The sequence below is a fragment of the Anastrepha obliqua genome, chromosome 1 (genome assembly GCF_027943255.1).
Source record: "Anastrepha obliqua isolate idAnaObli1 chromosome 1, idAnaObli1_1.0, whole genome shotgun sequence".
NCBI lineage: Eukaryota > Metazoa > Arthropoda > Insecta > Diptera > Tephritidae > Anastrepha > Anastrepha obliqua.
The window spans coordinates 48,429,097-48,456,255 of record NC_072892.1 but is presented as its reverse complement, the minus strand read 5'-3'; the positions used below and the strand labels follow the sequence as shown (position 1 = coordinate 48,456,255).

At 37.2% G+C, this 27,159-nt stretch overlaps 1 protein-coding gene across 1 annotated transcript in view; it reads right to left on the bottom strand.

Annotated features, from left to right (window-relative positions):
* Positions 1 to 27,159, bottom strand: part of LOC129250842 (hemicentin-1) — a 336,677-nt gene that overhangs the window by 37,248 nt on the left and 272,270 nt on the right. The window contains exons 11-12 of the mRNA XM_054890469.1: positions 24,971 to 25,179; positions 12,721 to 12,883 (exon numbers count right to left, since the gene is read on the bottom strand). Of these exons, the coding sequence (XP_054746444.1) occupies positions 12,721 to 12,883; positions 24,971 to 25,179 (372 nt within the window). The remainder of the gene's footprint in view (positions 1 to 12,720; positions 12,884 to 24,970; positions 25,180 to 27,159) is intronic.

The following is a 27,159-nucleotide window of genomic DNA, read 5'->3' as shown; positions in this document are numbered from 1 at the left end:
GTAGAAATTGGGGAAGCGAGTCGGGAGCAGGGAAAGGGTGAGAGAGCGAAATACAAAGAAAAAAAACAACCAGGCAGCTGTAACTACAGTTCCTGCTATAGCCAGCCATGCAATCAACAAAACGAGTACATACATACATATGTATGTATGTACTATATTTGTATGCATATGAGCTGCATTGCCTTGTAGTTGTTGCTGCTCTCATTTCTGCTGCTCCAACAACGGAGTCTCATTTAAAAAACATGAGCAACTTGAGTGCACTCTTGCAATATGTATGCGCCACTCACTTACATTTGAATGCATTTTCGCAACGTACATGTATAGGTGCACGTGTGTACGCACTTATATACAGGTAAGTGTGCGCAAGTATTTACATACACAATGCAGTGCGAAGTCAAATTACTCAGCAATGCTTTCAATTTACGAACTGACACTTGATGGAGGATATCGTACTAGTTCCCGAGCGCCTAGAATTGTACCAGTTGCAAAATTATCAATTAGAGGTGTATGCAAGACAAATGTTCTTTTATTCTTTCATAAAGAATAATGCTCCAAATAGGAAAGATGCGGATTAGACTAATGTAATTATTGACAGAGACCTAAAAATCGAAGGAATCCAACTCATCCCAAAGGTTGCCAGTGTAATCAATTCAAACGACGATAAAAAAATAGATAGCAAAATGTAATTTAATAACAGATTTTAAATTCAAAATTGATTTAAATAATTTTTTAAAATTTAATTTGTAGTATGGACAACAAATTTAAAAATAACAAGCAACTTTTTACAATATACCAACATCTCTACATACATATATTTTTCTTCATATGTATGGCTCTGTTTTATATTATGTATTTAGGCGGGGCATAAATTTTCTGACAAATTTTACATTGTATATAGCGAGAAAATATTCGCAGAAAAAAGTTGTGTTATTTTTGCTTTTGTTCGTATGCATTGTTTACTTCTAAATTATATTCAGTTTCGTGGCAAATCTCGCTTGTTAACAATGGAGTGGGGGGCCTAAGGAAAATCGCATTGCAGTGAGATTTACGAATTGCCGAAAAATTTCCACATTTCGAGAATGTTTGATTACCGCGCAATCAATCGTTTTCCCCAAAAGGTCTGAAGTGACAAACAAAAAAAAAGGAGTGCCCGTCCTCGAGTGGTTCGCACCAGTGCAGCCATAAAAGCCGTTCGATAAAGAATTCGCAGAAATTCCCTTAGAAAGTAGAAAAGCATCTTCAGGGAAATGAAAGTATCGACCAGATGCAAGTCAAAACTAATGGAAGATGATCTCCACATTAAATTCTTCCGTCACTCAACTGGTCATCTTTTCACAGATGAGAAAATTTTCACTGTTGAAGAAGTTTTGAATAAGCAAAACAACAAAATCTATGCTAAAACTTCTAAAGACGCAAAACATGTTGTGCCGAGGGCTTAGCGTAGCCTCCATCTAGCTTCCGTAATGGTTTGGTGGAAGTGTCTTGTAAAGGCGTTACATCTCTTCATTTATGCGGGGCAAAAGAGTACCAGGAGGATGTCTTAGAAGGCGTGGTGTAGCTGTTGAGCAGTACTCTCTTCAATGGAGAGCGTCGGATTTTCCAGCAAGATTCCGCTCCAGCCCGTAAGGCACAAACCACCCAGTAGTGGCTGAAAAACAATATACCTGGATTCATAGCCGCAGAAGATTGGCCCTCTGGAACTCCAGATCTGAGTCCATTGGATTACAGCTTGTGGTTAGAACTGAAGAAGATGGTCTGACGAAGACCTCACAGAAATTTGGAGAGTCTCAAGCAATCTTTGGTTGAAGTAACGCCATGGAAATCGTAAAGGCAAATAGTGACCACTTCGAATGAAAATCTAAATTTTGTTTGTTTTTAATATTTACCTGATTAAGCAAGACTAACTTCTTAGAAAAAAAAATATTATAATGTTCTTCTCATATGTATATAAAAATGAATGTTTGTCTGTATGTCATCGATGAACTCAAAAACTACTGGACCGATTATTATAAAAGTTGGTATATATATGTATTTTTCCACGGAGAAGGTTTATAGAATATGCTCATTGATGCCCCTCGCCACCAGGTGGCGCTGCAGAGAAGAAACTTCTGCCCCGTTCAACCGATTTTTTCGAAATAAACAAATTCAATAAAATGGTTTAGAATGAATTGAATATTTGTGTACTGATTTTTCTTTACAGTTATTTTTCTTAAATTCATTTTAATTGTTGGCGTAGCAACGCGCGCCGGGTACAGCTAGTTTCATATATATAAGGCAATTAACTTCTTGTGGCAGGACTAAGTATTTATATGTAGAAAAATGAAACACGAATTTTTTTCCAAAGAGCTTAACATTTTTTAGCGGCTTTAACATTTTTTCACCATCGTAGATGGTTTGTGTTTAGACTCATTTTAGATGGGTGTTGCCATCCGTACGTATTAAAAAAGGCATTTTTTAAAAAAATAGATGTAAGTAGTAAAGCACGAAAAATCTGTTCCAAAAACAATTTTGTGAAAGCGTTGCCACCTGAATTTTATTGCAAAAATTGTAATTAATCGTACATTGTAATTCCATATTAAGATAAAAGTATCAAATTGATGTTCATAAACCAAGTAAAGAAAATAATTTTTTAGGTGGTGTTGCCACCTATTTGTTTTAGTAAATTAAGAAACTCATTAAAAGAATATATTAATTGTACAATAAAAAATATTATTATATGTATAATAAAGACTTAATATTTTTAACACATTTTTAAATAGCTCATCCATCTAATTAAAAAATAATTTTAATCAATAACGAAACATTTTTGAGGCTAGGGTATCTGCACCAAATAAGATGTGATTAAAAAAACGAACCAAGTAATAATTAAAATTTGTTTGTATGGCATTGCCACCTAACTATCAAGGTTCAAACGACAAATAATAGTATAGGGGAATTACGTGAGTAGTAAAATGTGGGTACCAGCAAATAAAGATTGAGAACATTTTAATTAAAAAAATGGTTTGAATGGTAAGTGGCAACACCATTTAAATTCATTTACTTTCATTTCAAAAAGTGTTGGTAATGAATAATAATATAAAGTATTTACACCAAAATAAAAAAAAAAACCTGAGATTGAGTTTTATCCTTTTCACAATTTTTTTGTTGTTGAATGCTCCATAAGTTTCATATACGTTCAGCATTTCATGTTATACAAGTGAAGTTGCGGGTACCAACTAGTTCACAATAATATGAATTTGTAACATTCTTTTATATATTTTTATTTATTTTTTCTACTCGGTGATTTTCGCCACAAACTTGACTAGACTTTTTTGGACCTAAATTTAACTAGTTATTGATTACTACATAAAGGGTCTTTCAAAGGACCCGCCTAAATGTTGCTTTAAAATAAAATATGTAAAACTTAGATTCTTTCAGGTTTCCCTATTTTTAATCAAAATACCGTTCATAAAAATTATATGTGAAAAATGGCATCATTTAAGTGCCCACCATGAGCCCGTCTACAGGCAGTCATACGAGAATTAAAATTTTAATATTATATAATGCTGATGCTTAAACTGATAAATGTGTTAAATCGTATGATTCTCATATAGAGGTCGAGCAGTTCGTGATGTGGTATTACACCGCTGACAAATGAAACTACGCAAGATATCGCCATTTAAAAAAAAATGTAAATAATTCAAATATTTCAATTAAATTAATTAAATCAAAAAATTAAAATAATGAAAAACAAAACGAAAAAAACTACTTCAGCTGCCAAGAGAACTGGTAGGGAGGTAGTTAAGAACTAGTAGGTTTCACTGCAGGGTTCCTTCTTGCACGCGCATTTGAGGTTGTATTTCAAATGTAAATGAGCATACACCCATATACGAGTATACATACGCGCTTTATATGTAAAAGTCAAAGGTGTGCAACGGTACATAGAAACACCAATAACATTGGGGAAAGTTCAGGAGTCCGATGGAAAGTTGCAGAGCGAAGCAATTGGTAGCTGCATCCAATATTAAATTGAATAATATTTATAATGGATTTTTTAATAAAGACATATAAATGTTAACAGACTCTTTGACATGTCGATTTTTTGTTATCAAACTTGTCAAGAAACATGAAATGTTAACCTTTCATTATGACTGATTTGAGGGTGATAATACCCTCAGGAAATGACGAGAAGCAATTTTTAATATAGTGCTGTTTGACCCCCCCCAGACTTTTCTTATGGAGTTTTTTGAAGTCACGGACCTATGCCAACGCGTCTCAATTGATTGATGACCTAAACATTTTTTTTCATTTCATTTATTGCCCGGTGATACTGCAATACTTTGCACTCACACAGACCCAAAAGTAGCAACGTCTATATTACAAAGGCATATACTTGAAACAGAAGTATGGCTTAAAAACTGGAGAATAAAGGTCAATGAAACCAAGTGCGTGCATATTACTTTTACTCTAAGAAAAGAAACTTGCCCTGCAGTTACAATAAATGGTCAGAATATACCACAGCAAAACGAAATAAAATATCTTGGAATTCACTTAAATAGAAGACTCACATGGCGGAATCATATTGAAAAGAAAGTGTCGAATATCAAGCTTAAAATGAAAAGCCTATATTGGATGCTTAATTCGAAATCAGCATTACCTCTAGAGTACAAAGTGCTACTATACAAAGCCATGCTAAAACCAATATGGACATATGGTATAGAAATGTGGGGAACGGCTACGCCCTCAAATATCGAGAAACTTCAGAGAGTGCAATCTAAAGCCTTGCGGATAATCACGGGAGCGCCATGGTATATAAAGAACGTTAACATTCACAGAGATATTTGCATACCTCGTGTAGCCTATGAAATAGTACGGTTGAGCAAAAAATACCTACAAAAGCTAGAAGACCATCCCAATAAACTAGCGCGAAATCTACTTTTAGATGAAGGTCACACAAGATTGAAAAAAAGAGACATCTTCAAGTCTGCAGTATCTTAATGATCTCATCTCACGCGAGAGTCCGTCCACAACTTCCTCCAACCACATCTATCACATTCGAAACAAAAACAAAAAAACAGCATCATTTTCACAATCGACATGAGAGACAACGGAAGCTCTAAGGGAGACTGGAAACTAGGCCTTTCCGGCTCCCAGCTACGAAGAATCGGAGACTGGAAACCCGTCCTTTTCAGCTCCCAACTATGAAGAATTGGAGATTCACAACCGATTTAATCATATATGTAAATATATGTTCATTTGAGCAAATAATTCGTTTCTTAGCACTGGCAAGGAAACATATTACTCTAGTATATAAGATTTGTAAACTTATTGTTAGTTTCTTATAAAAGAAAGATTCAATAAATAAAGAAAAATGGAAAAAAAAAAAAATTTATTGCCCAAAATCATTTTAACAAAAAAAAAATAAATCAAAATAACTCAGGAAATTCGTAAAATCAGCCCGACCTTGCTTCAGGGACATTTACAATTCGATTTTCGGACTCAAGCTATCGTACAATATAATGTACCATACAAGTTTATATCTCTGGCCGCTAATACCTTTCCCACTATTTTAGTGTAAATTTTTAAAATACTGCATTTAATTATATGTAAATAAATAACTAAGTATAGCCTACACACAATGGCATATATCGCTAGCTTAGAGTGAATAGTTGCCAAGTCCAGTTCTTCAAACGTTACAGGAAAGAACAAATCTTTTAAAGTAATTTTCTTCAAGGAGTTATTTTGCAACATTTCTAATTTCATGTATTTCAAGCAAAATCAATTCTAAATTAATTGACTTCCGCAAGTAGCAAAGTTGCTACTACACTGATTAGGAACGGCTTGAAATAAGACAAGGATTTTAATATTTTACGAAAGAATCATTTTTTGTGCATTTTGAACTAAATATTTCTTTTCAGAAAAATGCACTTAGCAACTTTTCACTCTTAGCTAGCGATATGGCTATTTTATATAAAAAAAATTTAGTTTGGCTTCCTTTTCGGTCATCCCTTACTGAAAAACTGTCATAGGATGTATGTACATGCAAATGTAAGTATACTCGTACGTGTCAAACTGAATTTGAAATGCATTTCGTTAACCTAATTTTGTTCACCGGACTCTGTTTATTTTCTTCAGTTATGATTCTATGCTCTCTAACTCCAGAATAGCAATTCCATCTACTTTAACTCATTGAAGCTGATGAACCATCAGCTAAACGAAGTTAGTAGCAACACTCTATGTGCCTTTTGGCTCTGGCCTCAGAGCAGCTCTTAAATTAAGGGGACAGATACCTGTAAAATTTCGGAAAAAAATTTTTTTTTTTCATAAAATGTAAAATAATCCTTTAGAATAAGTCAACAAAATTTTAGAAAGTAAATTTAAGTATTTCTTATATAGATCGTCAACCGTGACGACTCTATTCTTTGCGTTCGAGCGCTGGGAGAGGTATAGCTATGTTGCCGACTTTAGACGCGTTTTTCTCAAAACTAATAGGACTATGAATAAGTTCGTGCGGTTTTACAACAGATGGCGTAACTTGATTATTATTCCATCGATCCACATTTCCAAACATTCATTGGAGAGCTACTGTCGTAAGGCACAAACGTCAGTATAAGTTTTTTATTTGAAGCGTAAACAACAATATTTTTACCACACTTGAAAATGTCGAATTTCGTGCCAAATAATGTGTTTTTGCGGGGAATTCTTCTTCATTATTTTAATATGAAGAAAAAAGCAGCCGAAAGTCATCGTATCTTGGTGGAAGTTTATGGTGAGCATGCTCTAGCTGAGCGAACGTGCCAGAAGTGGTTTGCACGCTTTAAAAGTGGTGATTTTGGCTTGGAAGACGAAGAACGCGAGGGTGCGCCGCCAAAGTTCATGGATACCGAATTGGAAGAATTGCTCGATCAAGATCCGGCTCAAACGCAAGAAGAGGTTGCAAAAACTTTGGGAGTTGATCAATCAACCATTTCCAAACGTTTAAAAGCCATGGGAATGATCCGAAAGGTAGGCCATTGGGTGCCGTATGAATTGAAGCCAAGAGACGTTGAACGCCGTTTTATGGCATGCGAACAACTGCTTCAACGGCACAAAAGAAAGGGTTTTTTGCATCGAATTGTGACTGGCGATGAAAAGTGGGTCCATTACGACAATCCAAAACGTCGGGCAACGTATGGATACCCTGGCCATGCTTCAACATCGACGTCGGCGCAGAATATTCATGGCCTGAAGGTTATGCTGTGTATCTGGTGGGACCAGCTGGGTGTTGTGTATTATGAGCTACTGAAACCGAATGAAACGATTACGGGGGATGTCTACCGACGACAATTGATGCGTTTGAGCCGAGCACTGCGAGAAAAACGGCCGCAATACGCCGATAGACACGACAAAGTTATTTTGCAACATGACAATGCTCGGTCACATGTTGCACAAGTGGTCAAAACATACTTAGAAACGCTCAAATGGGATGTCCTACCCCACCCGCCGTATAGTGCAGACCTCGCGCCATCCGATTACTATCTCTTCCGATCGATGCAACATGGCCTGGCTGACCAGCACTTCCGTAATTACGATGAAGTCAAAAAATGGATCGATTCGTGGATTGCGGCAAAACCGACCGAATTTTTCACAAAGGGAATCCGTGAATTGCCAGAAAGATGGGAAAAAGTAGTAGTAAGCGATGGACAATACTTTGAATATTAAATTTGTAACCATTTTACGTCAATAAAGTTTCAAATTTCGAAAAAACCGCACGAACTTATTCATAGTCCTATTATATTTTTCGAACTGGAGTACACGATAACTCAAAAAGTCACCCTGAAATTTTTGCACACATCGTTTTCATGATATTGCTTTCTATGTGAATTTACAAGTTTCCGAAAATTTTTCGAAAAAATATTTTTTTCGAAGCAAAAATAGTAGGAAAATTCGCCCCAAAATTAATTGTTTTTTAAGCATTTTATTCTGCGATTCTTTTTTCAATTTATTTTTAATTCATATATAAATTATATCATTAATAAACCAAAAAAATTTTGGTTTTTTTGTATTCAGATCACTGACGCCGATGCTACAATGCCCGCCGATTGAAAAGCCCCGCTGCGACCTCCCTGGAAGAATTGAGTGTACATCCGCCATTTTTAATGATTAAAAAAAATATGTTATTTTAATGTATAAATAAACTGTATGCCAATTTTGAAAAAAATTTATTGACTTCTTCATGTTAAATAATTTTAATAAAAGTCAGCGAATATATAGGCCTTTTATAGGTATCTGTGCCCTTAAAGATTACTGGTCTACAAAATTCTTCCGCATTCTTGTGCGCTGAAAAATATTCTAGGACCCGAAGCGCCTATCACGGAATTGTGTACAAAAAAGATGGCCAGCTGCAAAATCAAGCTGAGCGACAGTTACCAAACTGAACATTCACTGATTTTTTGGTCGCTAATTACCAATGATTTAAATTTTGAAAAAACTGACACCAGATTTGTTATCAGCGGTCTCAAACCACCCGAATATCGAGTCTCAATGTGTCATTTGAAATGAGTCATTCAAAAGTGTTTATACTGCCTTATTTGCATTGTTTTGTTTTTTTTTTTTTTTTTTTTATACGTCTTTTGTGCCATTAGGTTAGTTGATTTACTTTTTAACTCTTTCCGGCGCACTGAAAAAAATCGCTAAAAATTAAACACAAAGATTTTTTTATTTCATTTATTCGAGACATTTAATGAAGAAAATTAAAAAAAAAAATGTTTATCCTTGCAGGATTTTGTACAAGGATGTGGTACGATTATTTATGAAACTCATTGAAACAAGTTTTTGTTTTGCTGAGGCAAAGTGGCACATTACAAGTTGAGCACATCCACTGAGTCCTTCTTTGGTGGCTTGTCGTGCTGTATTACGCACATCTACGTAAGGTTGTTCTGACTGGTTGGTGAGATGCCCAGGATCGTAGGCTTGGATCTACATACGGTTTATTTTCCTTTATGCGGACTCTAGCTTGCTTTTTGTTTTTGGTTCCAAGAGTAGGTGTTGAGGCTGAACTGCATAGTATTGAAATCAAATCAAGTTTGAAGTCCTTAAGGGATAAGTGGTACCCTATGCTTTTAGAAATAATAAAAGAATTCACGACTGCAATATCAAGAAAGTGAAAAAATATTCGGTGCCACCACTTGCGGCTTTTTCCGTTCAGCTCGTAGTACTTCTTTAGCTGATCTAACTTGTCAACGTTATTCATGCGCATATTATAGTCGTGTATTATTTCAGGCTTTTCGATTTCTTTGACAGAACCATCGCTTTGGCGATGTTGTACCTTTACAAATTTACTCGGATCATGAAAGTTAGATAAAGCTGTAACCTCTCTTTTGTCAATCTACTTCATAAAGAGTATACCAGAATCACTAATTTGCCAATCATAGTCGCTCCGTTTTAATTGCTTACCAGTTCTATTATCGGTAGGAAGAAATTTTCGATTGGTTCGCACTGTTCCGCATCCATTTATCAACTGCTTTTTCAGTTCAAGAATAAAGTTGAACGAAGTGAAAAAATTATCGAAAAACACTTTTTGGTGTTTCCCCCCAAAATCAGTAGTTAAGCCGAGAACGACCCGTTCTCCAAGTTTTTTTTTCGACTAGATCTCCTTTTTTACCCGTATATAGTATATCTCGAACCCTGCTTAAGTTTTTTAGCCATTGTCATTTACATACGTATATACCGCGCGGTGGTATACTTTTTGTACCAGGAACTTTAAACACTTTCCACACTAAGTCTTTTGATTATTTTTATTCGATTGGCTGAGTAATTAATTCATTAACACTTTATTTTATTAAAATTGTAGGAAACCGATGCTGTTCGTGCTTTTATTTACAAAATATGATAAATTCTGAGTAACACTTTAATACTTCAATATTCTACTCATTTTGCGTGTAAAAAACATATATATTTATCTCTTTCAAACACTTGCTATATTTTTTTTAGAAAATATAAGCTTAAATTTGCCTGTATAAGTGGTAAAAGAATTATACCAATGCGCATAAAATGCAGGAAAAACATTTAAATAAGTGGTATAAATTTTATACCAGCGCCCCGGAAAGAGTTAACAGCTTCTTTTAGGCAAAGGAATAATAGAACTAAGTAAGTTCATTTGATAATCAATTAAATTTATATAAAAATCGAACCACAAAAATATAAGTAAATGTTCGCCAATAATCTTTAAGAGAGTAACAACTGCGATTAACCAACAGAAATTTATTACTTATAAAGAAACAAAAACTTATTGTTGTGTACGTTGTCAAATTTGAGAAGTTAGAACATTTTTTGGTAGCGTTTTTGATTTTTTGATGCGTTCGAAAAATTTGTCCTTTCGCACTTATTTACTTCCGATTTAGTTTTAATGCCTTGATTTGCGAATTTGTATGGAGAAATGCGTGATTTGAATTTTCAGTGCAATTAAACGTTTTTATGGGCTTCTAACTCCAATTTTCTCAAAACCATGACCACGAATGTGGTCCATTGTGCTGAACCGCGAGCCTATAATTGGGTGCTGCTAATGCATTCAATCACATCCTAAGGTTTTCATACAACTTTTAACTTTTTCCTTCTGACTCCACAAAAGTAAATAATTTATTAATTTCGAATATAGGAAAGCATTAGCGCTCTCCACAAAGTAGAAGAATCTCTATGCCCATATATATGTATGTATACTTAAATTTCCTATTGCTCGAACAAAAAAGCGTTAAATGATCCCACTCTAATGAAAATGTGAAATGTAAACTTTTATGGGAAAAACGCTTAATATGAACTGCAATAAAGTTAATGAAGCTGAAAACTGTAGCATGGAACACTAATAGGCGAAGCAACTAAGTGGAGAAAAAAAATTAAAAATTAAGCGAGACCATAAAACAGGGAGGTCAACTTAGATCTTGAGTTGTATTAAAATGCAGCAAAACTTTTCCGCTCGACCCCCACGAAGCAACTGCCAAACAAAACTAAAATAAGTTTTACTTTACCCCTACAAAGAAACCGAAAATAAACAAAAAAAAAACAGCAAAGAAAACAATAAAATAACTCCGTAGTTGAGCTAATAAGCCCAGCGCTTAAGAAAAGAAAGTAAAGGAAAACTGCGTTACTTCATAAAAGTGGAAGGCGAAATAAGCTAAAGTTTTTGCAAGTTGAAGCCATGGCTTGATTAAGTAAAGTGGCCACTTCACCGGCTCATCAAAGTTGCTTATTTCTTCTGTGTGTGTGTTTTTGTTTTTGTTTCTCTTACTCCATCATTCTCTTTTTATTTGCGTGTTAAGTATTTTTTTATTCAATTAAAAGACTACTAACTAATAAAACCACATTATGAGTGTGAATGAATAGTCAGCGCGAAAAAAAAGTTATGGAGAGAAAACATTAAAAAAAGTTCCAAGGGTTGATAAGTCCGAAGAATACTTTAACTATCTGCCTTTTTCAAAGCTGAGTTAAAGTTTGTTAGTGATTGTCTTTTAGGCTTTATCACGTAAGTAATGAAGAGCTTCAGTTGGTGAGTCTTTCACAAAAATAACAAATAGATTCTGTTGATGGTGTGCAACAACAAAGTTTAGTAAGTAGGTTAACCCTTTATGGTGCAAAATGTGAAAATTGAAACAGAATATACAGAAATTTTCTAGCTGCCTTTTTTGTTGTTCTTCTTCTTCTGAATTGGCGGTATAACCGCTTACGTGATTTTGGGCGAGTTTAACCAAGCGCGCCAGTCGTTTCTTTCTCGTGCTAACCGGTGCCAGTTGGACACAGTAAGTGAAGTTCAAGTCCTTCTCCACCTGATCTTTCCAACGCATAGAAGGCCTTCCTCTGCTACCACCAGCTGGTACCACATCAAATATTTTCAGAGCCGGAGCGTTTGTATCCATTCGTACGACATGACCCAGCCAACGTAACCACTGGATCTTTATTCGCTGCGCGATGTCTATGTCGTCGTAAAGCCGCAGAATCTTTCTCTCAAACACTCCAAGCGTCGCTTCATCGGATGCTGTCATCGTCCAAGCTTCTGCGCCATACGTTAGGACAGGCATGATGAGAGCCTTGAAGAGTGTTAGTTTTGTTCGTCGAGAGAGGACTTTACTGCTCAGTTGCCTGCTTTTGTTCGAATGCAAAATAAGCAAATTGGAATTTAGAAAGAGTTGCTTAATTTTGCATTAACTGACAAGATCCATATTAAGCTATAGCTGAACCGTTACCATTTCAGGAAATTAGTATAAGAAGAAACAAGCATCTGCGTTTTTACTGCTTGCCGTTTTTGCGAGCTGGGCGATGAAACACCAGAATGTCTGCTCTGTGAATGTGTAACTCCCGCAGTCATTCCATATTCTCACTTCAGGGATGGAATCCATAAATTGGAATCTCGCTGGAACAAATGTATTGTTGTTCAGCGAGACCTTACTGAATAACAAAGTGTATCTCAAACCTTGGAATTGTGTTTTCCTTATCGAAATTTGTCGATTCCTACATTTTCAAAAGTAATTGCAAAAGAAGCTTCAGATAACAAGAAAATATGAAGGTTGATTCTGCTGTTTGACATAAATGACTTGTGAAAGGATAAATGAATTTGATAAACAAATTTGAAAATTATCACATCTCCAACCCTAATGTCTCTTTGGGTCACTTGTCGTTGAACAAGGCAGTCTTAAGAATCCAGCTTTTTTCTTATAAATAAAATGAAGTTGGTGCCTCCTCTGCATGTCATTTTAAGTAGTGGCCACTTACCTTCAACACAATAGACCTCCAACGAATCCGATGTCTGATTAAAAATCGTACAATTCGCAGGAATTTCTGGCTTGCCGGCAGCGATTAAATGAAAAACGCAAGGCTCTTTTTGTTGGCCAACATTATTATCAGCCCAGCACATGATTGTGCCGAAGTCCAATTCCTGCAAAAATTAAAAAAATAAAGGATATTAATTACAAATTAAATATGTGCTTGTATTATATTTACTAGTAAATACTTAAACTTTATTTATATGAGCTTCTTAGTAAGAAATAGTGAAAGAAGTGCTGGACTGTAGGATGGGTGGGGAAGCACCGGAACCCCCATCTTGACCAATGCAGAGGTGCAGAGGAAGGCGATGTGCGCCGGCGCATTGTCGTGATGAAGGGTCCAATTTGGCACACACTTTGCGCATTTCAAGTTTTCCGGTCACGATTTTCCGCACATTGTAATAAGTTAAATTTACCTTTTCACTGATCTCACGTAGACTAGAACGACGGTCAATGCTCAAAAATTCACGAACCCGGTTCACATCTTCGTCTGTTTGCGTCTCAAAGGCCTTCCAGATCGCTGTTCGTCTTCGACGTCCTCCCGGCCTTCCTTGAACGACTTGTGCCACCGTTTTACCTGGGCACTGGACAGAGATTGGTCCCCGTAAGCCTCCTTGACTAGCCCAATGGTTTCGGTACTCGTTTTGCTTTTCTTTACGCAAAATTTGATCGAGTAACGTTGCTCCAACGATCGCTGCATTTTCGCCACTGCAAAATCCTAACACACTTTTAAAACAGCTTTCAGGCGCAGAGTAATGTTGACTGCACCGCTGTTCCCAGCAAACTGGGACCGGTTTCTAGTGGAAGGGGAAGGTCCAACAATAATTTTCCCCCACCAGCCGATTCGGTTGATCGCTTGGCAGACGCTCCGCGCGGGAAGGCTCATTACTTTTCAATCAAACCCTGTATATGCATACAAAAAAGCAGCGGCGTAGCAAAAAACTTGCAGGCGCTCTCCTGCGCACGGACTGACGCGGGTTATCGTGCAGACTTGTAGCCATGAGTTCGGCTGGGCTCCGGCTGTGGGTTGGTTACCTCCGAACTTGCTGCCCGTAACCTTCGTACCTATGAAGGAGTGAAATCTTAACCTGGGGTACCAGGTGAACATCGTAACTTGACCACAACCTACGACGAGCAGCAGGAAACGGATCATTGGCCTTGAAATACGATTACGAACGCACCCGTCCCCTGCAAAATCGTAAATATATAACCCGCTCGAATAACAAAGCTAACGCAATCCCCTGCCCGCACATACGCCTAGCGTTTAGGAAGAAAACTTTTAATGTAAAACCTAATTCTGCCACCAGATAGCCTGATAGCCAAAAAACTAAGTTATTTTAAAGAATGATAGTAACATTGCAAATATGCGGAGCGGGTGATAAGTCTTTAACTCTACACTTCAGGGCGCATAGGACTGACCAGACCTCTGAGCAATTTTTACAGTCAAGCTTGCAGTCATATTTGTTTGAAAGTGGAAGGTCTATAGGGTTGTCGCACTCTTTACAAAAAAATCATGGGTTTCTCTGATATTTATCACGTTTCCAAGAAATTTTGCAGCTTACTTTCTTATGACTGATAGAGGAGTTTGCTGTCATACAACTGATTTTCAAAGAAATTTCATATCCCAGAAACTACAATATTTGACCTTGTTGTAGAATTTCATAGAGAAATACAATTTTTTTTGCTTGCTAATTCTCCCATTTGAGTGTTCTATTCAACAGTAAATTGAATAAAAGTAACACTTTATAACGCCCGTCTTATGCGTTTTTATATGGCGCTGAAGCTTCAACTATGACAACATCCAATAATGAGGAGTTCTTTAGAGTGCTGCGAAAGATTTTTAGACCTTTGCAATGTTAATAACGGCGAGTATCGTAACGAAGGAACAATCAGCTGTATGAGCTTTACGGCTATAGGTATAGCGCTGCGAATAAAGACCCAGCGGCTTCGCTGCCTCAGTAACGTCGCCCGAAGAGATGTAAACGTTCCGGCTCTGGAAGTATTCAATGTCGTACCAGCTGGTGGTAATAGAGGAAAAGGAAGGCTTTCTTTGCGTTAGAAAGACCAGTTGGAGGGGGACTTGGCTTCACTTGGTGTGCTCGGCTGGCGCCGAATAGCGCAAAAGAGAGAAATGAGTCCTTTAAACTCTGCTTAACCGCCTGCGAATCAAGAAGAAGAAGTTAAGTTTAGTCATCAAATGTGTGAGTAGATTAAAATTTTTTTCACATTTGCATTTTTTTGTGTAACCATTTGCACCAAATTTGCCACATTCCATTATTAGATTTTCATTGTAGTAACCCGACTCATGCTTGGTTTAGAAAGCTCGAAGAGAAACCTTAGTTATTGGTCCGAAAATAAATATATATTGGGTAGTTGAAAAAGTCTTTTCGTATTTCTAATCAAACTTCAACTCATTTTTTTTTATATTTATAACGAACTTTATTAAACGAAATATGTACCATTTTGGTCGACCACCTTTTGCCATTTTTCCTCTAGAGATATTATGCCATCAGTGTAAAACTTTTGTGGTTTCTCGGAAAACTGCGACAGGTAATTTTCACAGGCTTCTCTAGAAACCAACTTTACTCCATTAAGGGAGTTCTGCATTGACCGAAACAAATGGTAGTCCGATGGTGCAAGGTCAGGGCTATATGGTGGATGCATCAAAACTTCCCAGCCAAGCTCTCCCAGTTTTTGCCGAGTCATCAAAGATGTGTGTGGCCTAGCGTTGTCCTGATGGAAGACGACGCCCTTTCTGCTGATCAGTTTTGGCCGTTTTTTTTCGATTGCTTGCTTAAATCCTATCGGTTGTTTACAGTAAAGTGTAGAATCAATCGTTCGAGCAGGCTGGATCAGCTCATAGTGGATGATTCTTTTTCAATCCCACCAAACACACAGCATAACCTTTCGAGGCGTCAATCCTGGCTTTGCAAACATTTGTTGAGCTTCACCACCCTTGCACCATAATCTTTTTCGCACAATATTGTCGTATTTGATCCACTTTTCGTCTCCTGTTACCATTCGCTTCAGAAATGGTTCGATTTCACTTCGTTTCAGCAAAGAATCGCAGGTGTTAATTCGGTCCATTCAAAACCGTTTGATTATGAATGTTTAGTGCCTTGGCGATGTCATGGCAGCTTATGTGACGGTCCTGGCCAATATTTTCCATAATTTCATCGACTTTTTCAACGATAGGTCGACCGGAGCGAGGTGCATCTTTCACATCGAAATTTTCAGAACGGAAGCGAGCGAACCATTGTTGTACTACACGAACTGATACAGCATCGTCTCCGTAAACTTCACAAATTTCATTGGTGGCTTGCGTGACATTCTTCCCTTTTTTATACAAAAATTTCAAAATATAGGGAATTTCTTCATTATTTTCACTCATTTCATAGCTGTTCAACTATAACTTTTTTTCAACTTCTCCGAATATAATTTTTTTTTTGGTTAAATGAAGCTTAAAATATCACCTTTCTAACACCATATGATATGACACAATGTGATTGGTAGCACTGGAGATAGATGACTCCAACGAAATCTATTGACAAAATACGAAAAGACTTTTTCGACTACCCAATATTTATTTATATTCACCACCTCCCCATTTTAATCAACATATTTAATCCTTTAGCTTAGATTGATTTTACTTATATATCCTATGGCATCCCAAATCCTTCACACTGCTGACTATTTCGTTGTTACCATTAAACTATAACCCAATTTCGCACACCAACAACTACTAATCTACATGATAATAATGCTAGCTAGTGAACAATACCTCCATCTTCGTTCGCTCCCTCATCTACCCAACAACATTCACTCAACTAACTTTTATCCCTGCGGTACTGCATCCTATCGCCGACCCTCTCTACCTCCATAATCTCACATATTATCCCTTTTCCCATTTCTTTCTTCCATATAACTTCAGTCTTAAATCACCTGTTTTTGACTTTCATCTAAGGCCACTTCAACTTTCATTGTGTGCGTGCGTTTCACACTTAGTAAATACTGGTACACGTATGCACACATACATATGTACAAGTATATTTCTTCTATTACAATTTATTTCATTTCACTAAAACTCCTATGTGTTTGAGTCACATACATTTTCATATAGATGCTCGGGAGTGTTGGTAAGTAGGTATATTTATAAAATTATTCACTAGTACTGAGAAAAAGTTTCCAACTAACTTAACTTCTCGTTAACGAAGCTTTACAGTTGATTCAATTTGACAGATACTCGTATGGCAATAAATTTACAAACACAAATTTATTTATTTATTTTTGCAACTAGACATGTGTATGTGTAATTACAAATATACGAATGTGTGAGTACTTTTACGCTTTTAGCCACATAGGTATTACACAGTGTATATTTGAATGGATTTGTATGTACCCAAGCACACTCGCCTATATTCGAAATGGTGCTCTCTAGTCTCATTTATTTATAAATTCAATGAGAGACATTTATTTATTGTGAATTGCAGCTACTCCAGACAGCAGGCATACACAAATACTTACAGACATTTTTCCCCTATGAAAACTTTTAAAACTCCCTGCAGGGAAATTCCCTTGCACCGAGCTGGTATTTTTATCTTGAATTTATAACCAGGACATATTCGTGCTTCACCATTAAAATTATATAGAATGCTAACACTACAACTAAGAACTATTTTGACACCTCGATGGAGTCCACACAGCAAGACTAGGACTCGGGCGCAACATTTGCTGTTGTAGTTGTAACCCTTTATACATAAAAAATAAAAGTAAATAATTGACTCGTCCACTTCTGTTAGGGGTAAGACCGAGCTCCTTTTCCTATTTCTGGTGTGCGTCTTGATGTTGTTCCACAAATAGAAGGACTTACAGTTTAAAGCCGACTCCGAACGGCAAATTGTTTTTATGACGAGTTTTTCATTGCAGAAATACACTCGCAGGTGGATGCTCATGCACGGAGATTCGACTCTTCATACCTACACATATACAAGTGCATAATTGGCGCTTATATTCAAGGATGATAGATTTACCCGGTTTGGTCATTAACTGTGGGGAAAACAGCGTCACGGAGACTCTACAGCCGAGGAAGTGGCATTGCGTTGATTTTTTTGTATACACAATTTTATTTTTTCGCAAAAAACAGTTACCCAGCCTATTGGCTGATTCTGTCAAATTCACTGAGAGCTGGTTAACGGTCTGATATTGGCCATATTTTCTCGATTCTTTTCATCATGACCTACACCCTTTATTGGGTGGTTGACCGCGCACCTCCTACTATTTGTAATATGCGTCCTAATATTGTTCCATAATCGGAGTGGCCTACAGTGTTAAACCGACTCCGCACCGCGGAGTTTTGTTTCTTATATAAGTAGCTTTTTCACAGTAGCAATACACTCGCAGGTTGGACACTGCTTGCGACCGCCATTCTATCATTTATTGTTTCGTGCCTGGGGCTTCGCACCCGTAACTTTTTAGGCGCGGAAAAAATGGTAATGCAACTTACAGAGTGAGTTGTTTGTATGGTCCTTTTTTAGTTTAGCAAGATAGACTAAAGAAAATTGATCTAACTGGCAACGTTATCCTTTTTATCCATTTCAACTGCTTCTATATCACTTTGGTTGATATTTTCGTTTTAGGCTGTGGTGTTAAAATGGCACTAATTTCAGTTGCATTCACTTACAGCATCAAACAGCTAATCAATCGCCGTATCTTTCCCAAGTCTAATGTCCAAAGAAGTGTGAATTATAGTCTACTGAAGTCGTCCTTTGAGTACTATTAAAGGAAAATAAGTTGAGCAGAAAAAAGAAATAGGCTTGAGGCAGAAAGACACAAAGAAAACTATTTGTGGTTAACTGCGTCGTGCCTCTGATGAAATTTAGCAGGTAGGTGGTACCTTATCCTGCTATCTCCTAAACAATGAGAGTCAATATTTCTAAATCTTGAATGTATGAAATACATTCTTATGACAAGAAGTCTGATTCATAATTTCATTAAAGTTAAAAGTAACAGTTAAGGAGTGAGTGATAATGTAATTTCACCTCATGCTCCACACAGCTGACATAAAAGACACTCGCAGTTATGTTAAATCCCACTGAAAATATATCAATGTCCGGTTAGCACACCGACACCTAAAGCGTTAGAAAAAGCTTTTGTTTTAGTTTCAATAGTTTATATTGCAACATAACACAATTTCTATACCGCTCTGATAAAATTTATAATAAAATAATGTCAAATAATAAACAGATTGTATCTAAATTTAATTCTGGTTTCGACTACTTACACTTGAGGGGACTATCTACGTAGGAAATCCAAAAATATGGTACACACACGCACGTAGTTTCTTAAATAAATCAAGAAAATTATACAGGGTTGCGAATATTCGACGGACCCATTTGGCAACCCTGAATCTTTTGACAAAGACGTCAGATCGCTTAATGACATACCGCGTTGAAAGCGTCACTCCAAGCAGATTTTTACTATGGAACAGTACACGCACAGTACAGGTTTTCGACTGGTGATGCTCTTTCTTATCCAAAGAGGCCAAATCAAAACCGACCAAGGCGTCGCCAAGGACATCCCAAAATCGCCGTTCTCAGCAGTTGCGTATTGCTCGGACTACTTTACAACGAATTATCCGCATTGATTTGCATTTATTCCCGTATAAGATTCAATTGACGCAAAGATTGTTGCCAGCGGACAAGCCTCGTCGATTAGAATGGACACAAAGAGTCATCGTAATCCGTCGGGTTCGTCGAATATGGGCCACCATGTATAAATTACGTCTTTCCTCGCCTCAGTCGCTTCATTCACTGTCATATACCTTCACATGCATATCTTGCAGGAAAATTCCCTAATAATGAACTGGTCCGTATCTAGTGAATACAAAATATGATATTCGTGCTGTTTTTGAAGAAAGAAGTATAAAAATTTTATATGGGTATGACATAGAAAGTAGCAAATATCCGCCGCCGCATCTCTTTTTCGAGAGTTTGGTGTTAGTACTAAATACCAGAGATGAGATCCAGTAGGCTTTATATCACTTTTCATTGTGTCCAAGCCAACATAAAATTCCAAAAATTATATTTAATTATTATTTATTATAAGAACAAAATATACTCATTATATCGTCTGTCTAGTATTTTATCATTTATTAGAGAGAGGAAGTGGTTTCATCACATTGAGAGTTTGAGCGGGAACTTGAGACAAAACTAGTGGTATCACAATGGGTCTGTAACCTAATTTAACCCCAACCGTAACCTAATTTAATGCTGTGTAATAGCTCTCTCAGCCATAAAAACGGCAGAATTGATAACCTTACATGGACGTAGCAGGGAGTGAATTTAGATTTAAAAAAGAAAAACACTTTGTCTATCAATTTATCAATCTGCATATAACCGCACTAATTTCCAAAACTCCTGAAAGAACTTTCACAGGTAACTTGAGCGTAGCTGAAATAAATATATACCTTAGGCTTTACTTTATCAAAATGGATTGTCAGAAGAACAGATATTTTAATTTTATTTTCTATTTAGCCTCAGTCTATGACTGGTGCCTTCCTCTTAATTGTGGTGTGCGTCTTGATTTGTTCCACAAATGGAGGAACCTACAATTTCAAACCGACTCCGAACGGCAGATATTTTTTATGAGGAGCTTTTTCATGGCAGACACTGGGAAGTTCGCCATTGCCTGCCGAGAGCCGACCGCTATTAGAAAAAACTTTTTCTTCATTTTGATGTTTCACGGAATTCGGAATAGTAGTCACGCACCAACGCATTCGGCTGCGCCGGCCGTACAAAACAGAAATATTGTTCGAATACATTTTTTGCTACCAGCTACATGGTCCACTCGGTGAGTCCAATTTTTGTATAAATTTGAATAATAAATCTAAATGAGCTCAATTATTTGACTTCATTTCTTGCACGAGGAGTATTTTGCACATAGTCGAAGAACCAAGTCCAACGAGTTAAGGACGATGACGAATTGATATTTCGGTATATTCTTTAACATTTCGTTCCATGAATTTCGAGAATAGATATTTTTTTTTTCAAAGTATTAGGTGCGCAACTAAGTTCCCACTGTTTGTCAATAGATGCCGCCAGCAGTGTGTGCTAGTCGATTCTAACATAACCTAAACGTCATAAATTAAGCTTGGACATATGGTAAACAAACTGCTTCGGCACATTACCAATTTTGTTTTGGTGTCATACACTTTTGGTTTTGTGAATTTGTGTAAAAATGTCTGATTTTATGCCGAATAATCGAAATTTGCGGGAAGTGTTGATTTTCATCTTTTATTCGAAAAAAAAACGGCGGCTGAAACGCATCGAGAGCTACAAAAAGTTCATCTAGATGCTGCTTTAGCGAAAGAACGTGCCGAGATCGGTTCCGTCGTTTCGAAGACGGTGATTTTAATGTTGACGACCGTCCGCGTGAAGGAAGGCCAAAAACCATCGAAGACGCAGAATTCGAGGCATCCCTCTCAAACGCAATTCAGTATTAGCAGCTGCCCGACAATCCATTTCCAAGCGATTGCCTGCTTCGGGCATGATTCAGAAACAGGGGACTTGGGTTCTTTATGAGTTAAAACCAAGGGATGTTGAACGCCGTTTTTGCGCCTGGCAACAACTGCTTCACTGGCAAAAAAGGAAGGGTTTTCTTTATCGAATCGTGACGGGTGATGAAAAATGGATTCATTACGACAATTCAAAGAAAAGAAAATCATGGGGACTGCCCGGTCATACTTCTACGTCATCGCCTCGGCTGAATATTCACGCTGCGAAGGTTATGCTATGTATCTGGTGGGACCAAATTGGTGTTATTTATTATGAACTGTTAAAACCAAGCGAAACCATCACTGGGAATCGGTATCGACTTTAATTGATGCGATTGAGCCGAGCACTACGCCAGAAAAAGTGATTCTACAGCATGACAACGCTCGGCCTCACGTTGCCAAGCCCATTAAAACCTACCTATAGACACTGAAATCGGAAGTCATACCCCACCCGCCTAATTCTCCAGTTATTGCGCCGTCCGATTATCACCTGCTCCAATCGATGGCACACTGACCAGCAGTTCCATTCATATGAAGACATCAAAAATGGCTTGATCCGTGGATAGCCTCAAAAGTTGAACAGTTTTAATGCGACGGTATACGAGATCTATCAGAAAGATGGGGAAAAAGTAATAGCCAGCGACTTTCAACGATTCACTTGTAACCATTTTTCCAGAATAAAGTAGTATTTTCAGTAGTATTTCAAAACAGCGAGAACTTAGTGGCGCACCTAATATACTTTCCTAATTTGCAAGAATTGTTCTGGCGTTAAACTATTCATGACTTGCCAAGCCTTAATGAACAGAAATTTCAACACAGTTTGCCATTCTCAGTTGTCAAACCATAGTTATCGACATCAATAGTTCTCATGCAGCTAAAAAAACAAGCGATTCAATCGGAAACCGGAAACGGTGAATTTGTCATCAAAACGGAAAGTAGTTTTCTACTTGGTAAAACATGAACGGGAATATACAATAGTATGTACGTATGTATATTTTTATGAATATTTTATAAGTTTTTGTCGAAAAGAGAAAGGTAGCATTTATTTATTTATATATAAAAATGCTTAGGAATTTAGCCTAAGTTTAGTACAGTAAGAGTATAATTTAGTAAAAGGACAAATATACAGACAAGATAAAATCGATATACTATAGATGGTCGACTGTGGCAAAAAATCGTAAAGGTCTATCTATTCTTTTTCCTATTTTTCTTTTTCTTATTCTTATTTTTATTATGAGTTCGGAAATTGAATGACGAGGAGTCCAAAGGACTTTCTGAGTCCTTCGTATATCGTATTGGGGCCAAAGGGCTTTCGAAATAGCACATGAAGAAATGGAGCTCCACCATTTCTGCGCTTTCCTGAGAAATAATTTGTGCAGTTCCCCTTTAACAAGTGTCAAGGGGATGCCGATGACCTGGTAAGAGGTCTCTGAGGCCAATTCAGTCCGTTTCCTGGCAAGCTCATCAGCAATTTCATTTTCCTCTATGTTCTTATGTCTTGAATCCCAGATCAGAGAAATGTTACCTACACACCCAAGAGATTTCATCTCCTCCTTACAGGAGTTTACTAATTTCATTCTGCACCATGGCGTCGTCAGAGCCTTAATCGCGACTTGACCATCGGAGAAAATGTTAATATCTCCTTCGCTCACACGTCCTCAAAGCATTTTGCATGCCTGCAGGATGGCAAAGATTTCTGCCTGAAAAACACTAGCAGTATTCGGCAGTCTAAAGGGGATAAATAAATTGGCTGATTTAGTGGAAAACTCTTGCTCCGGCTCTCGACTTCATTTTGGAGCGGTCCGTGAAGACAAAGGTATCAGCTTCGGTATAGGTTCCCTCCTCATTCCAATCTGGCCTACTTGGGAAGATTGCCTTTGCATGAGCCCCAAACTCCAGTATGCGTATAGAGAGATATGTACGAAGTTTAGAAAAATACGTTGTTAACTGCTCACAAATACATACTATTGTGTCCCCTTGAGAGATTGCCTCCAGGGGCCAACCTCCTTTAACCTGATTGCACTTTCAGCAGTGATGGAAATAATGTGGAAGTCGATGGGAAGTAAATGCAAAATAACATTAAGGATAGCTCTGGGGTAAGTTTTACATGCTTCGGTGGTGCCAATGCATATAGCCCTTTACACCTTCCCCAGCTAAGTGATATTATAGCCTTTCGGAAGAGCTCCGCACCAAACCAGGAATCTACCTGTATACCTTAAAATTGGCAGAACCGCGACGTTGTACATTCACAGCACGACCAGTGGCATAAGTCCCCCTTTTTTGCCGAGCATAGATTTGCCGGAATAAAAGGCTATACTGGCCTTCTTTAACCGATTTTCAATATGTAGCTTCCAATGGAGTTTGGAGTAAAGTATTACACCCAGATACCTAACTTCCGATGAAAGCGGTTGTTTCACATGGGAAGTCTAAAGTGTTGAGGTTTATATTTTCTGGTAAATAACACCAGCTCCGTTTTATCAGAGTTGACTCGGGGTTCACCCAGTGACTGGATGCAGCCAGTGACCTCTCCAAAATCTCAGCCGTGAATGAGGGAAATGGGGTCGATGCCATTAGAACCAATTAATTCATTGGCGTATGCTACTACCTTAACCCCACCCTTATTTAGCATTATCTGGCCTTATCAACTTCGTTAATAGCAACTAGCCAAAGTAGAGTCAAAAGAACACCAGTCTGCTGCGTTCCTCTGTGCACGAATCTAGTGACTTTAGCCCCTCTTATCACCGCATTAACTTTGCTGCAGCCAAGTAGGGACGAGATTCAGAGACAGATATGTCTTTCCATCTCTGGTTTATCTAAAGCAGTGACAATTGACAATAAGTCTTCTGTAAATTCAAATATATATGTATCATATATGAGTTTGTAAGTATTTTTTTTTGTATATATATTTGTTTTTTGGTAAAGAGGTTGAAATCAAAATGTCTGAAACATTATCAAGGGTGCCGTCACACCGTTGAGCATGCTTCCACTAACACTATAACATTCCTCCTCCTCGATTGATTTCCACTCTGGAACCGCGTTAGAATTTTTTCAAGTTGGGGGCGCGTTTATATCTATTGACACAACAGGTTCCTGTGTTTATAAGTCTACAAATTCGTAAGTCTATAAGGTTACAATTATAAGTGCATAAGTCGGTAAGGCTATAGGTATTTAAGTACTTCAGCTGCTACGTCGAAAACTTTAACTTGTGCATGTGTACTTGCATCGTCATCAATTTAATTAGACTGAATAATGATATTTAATACCCTCACTTGCACTACTTGACAGCATTTAATAGAAACCCCTATCCTGTTGATCACCAATCGCAACATTCAGCAAGGCTTTCACAAATAAGTCTGTAGGTATATATTTCCTTATACGCACATATATAAGTATAATATATGTGCCACTTCTTATACAAACAAAACGCAACTTAGTCGGTCATATACTTGAGCTGAAACATTGCTAAGGTCATTTGCGAGTAGAAATAAATACTTTACCAGCTCAACAGCCGAACACATGAATGCATACATAAGTGCATATATGGGTATATAGATACCCAAGTATGCTGCGAATGAGTCGGTAAGGTGTGTAGAATATTATCATATGTGAATAATTATAAATTTATTTGTTGCGAAATGTGTAAACTCACCTTGACCGGCGTGTAGGTCAATGTCGATCCTTGCGCTGAATGTGCACGGAAACCACTCTGCGGCATATCAAATGTCTCTGCTGTATTATTGAAGGACCATTTGAAGTTTTCCGGCGGTGGAAATGCATCAACTTCACATAAAATCTCGGCGGCCTCATTACGCGCCACACCATAGATTTTCTTCTGGTCCGGACGGCAAATGGGCTTGTCTGCGAAAGAGAAAAAAAAAAGAAAAATAATAGAAAATAATAACAAAAATACATTGAGATAGGACTACATTAATTTGTATGTAAGTGGAAAACTTTATATAACTAAGTACCTAAATGCAAAGGTATGTGTGAGAATACAAATAAAAGACATGAATAAATAGAGGTGGCGAATGAAATCTGTTTTGCGAAAAAGAACGTAGGTGAGAGGTTTGTTGCATGAAGCATATATACATACTAGTATATATGCATCTATGCAAGTGTGGGTATAATTCGTACCAACTAACCAACACTATTAAATATAAGTATATAGGTATGGGTGCCTGTGAGTATGTATTGCTCCATGACTGTCAGTTGTTGCGAAGCAATGCGGATTACAAAACAAAAAGAAGTATAAATAAAAACAAATAATAAACCACGCAAAAAGCAAAAAAATATGCGCTTTGGCAGCGTAAAAATTCTTCGCGAATAGTCAACAGAAGCGGAATTAAAATAAAAATGCGACAGAAAAATCTCAGCAGTGATAACATTTTTCGCTTTCAACATCGCGGCGGACTCCGTTGGCCTAGAAAGTAAGTTAAGAAATACTTTTTGCTTTAGCTGCACTTTGTTTATGATTTCATTTCATACAATATTTTCCTTTATTCTTTATTTTTCTCTACTCTTAGCTGCAATTTTGCGTTTTGTATTTGTTTATTTGCATTTCTGTCTTTTTCGCTTAAAAAATGAGGGCACTCCAACGTTGGTATTTTAGCCATATACGATACGATACATAAAATAGCAGTCGCCTGCAGGTGCACTTTTTGCATTGTTCACAAATAGTCCGAGTAAGTGTAAGTAAACACAAAGGCATATGCTGGTCCATACACCCACGCACCCACACACCATCACACCGACGCAACCAGCCACCCACGTAGCCGCAGCCTAACTGGGACTCATAAATCGCAGCTTAGCTTTGGGCAAAGTTTTCATAGCATACTTTCGAGCTGAAAAATGCCTTGAGAAAGTTTTTATATTTAGGTTGCCAATTTTATGTAGCCCGATGAATTATACAGATGTATATGGAGAATGATAAAAATTAGTTGTGTAAATATCTCGGCAGAAATTGAATTATTTAAGGCGGAAAATTCGGATGCACATAAAGCATTTGCTAGCTGAATTATTTATTGTACTTTACTTATAAATTATTTGTGAGGAATATAACCGCATAACCTAAAAATAACAATTTTGGGGAAACAGCGAAAAATAAGTTTGAAGAAAAAAAAATTCAAAAATTCCATAATGGAAGTAGTTGATTTACATTTATGGGGTTATATACCTTGTGTTCGACTAAAAAACCGAAAATTTTTTTATAGCATATTCTAAAAGTACATCATCTTAAAAATTTAAATTCAAAAAACTATAAAGATCGGAGAACTAGAAGGAAAGTTACAGACCGTGGAAGCGCGCAACCTTTCTTGGAACGAGAAGTGCACGCGAAAGAGGTGTCGCTGCTGATACTATTTTTGTGTTCGCCCTAGTAATATACTGCTGATTTGAAGGTGTATACGTGAGGTCTCGATCGCAGTAGTTGACATTCGTTTGAAGCGTAAAGCTCTTTTTTTTATCTCACGTCAAAAATGTCTACGTTTGTCCCGAAAAAACAGCATTTGCGGGAAGTCCTGCCTTATTATTACCTTTTAAAGAAAAGTATAGCTGAAACTTGTCGTATATCGATTAATATTTAAGGTAATCTTGCTCCATCAAATACAACTTGTAAGGAGTGGCTTCGACGCTTCCAAAGTGATAATATCGACGTGAGTGATAAAGACCGCGAAGAGGCACCGAAAAAATTCGAAGATACTCAACTACAAAAATTATTAGATGAAGACGCATGTCGAGCATTTGATGATATGTCTAAAGAGTTGGATGTTGAATGTTGATAGATCCATCATCGGTAAACGTTTGCACGCGATGGGAATGATTTTGAAAGCAAGTAACTGG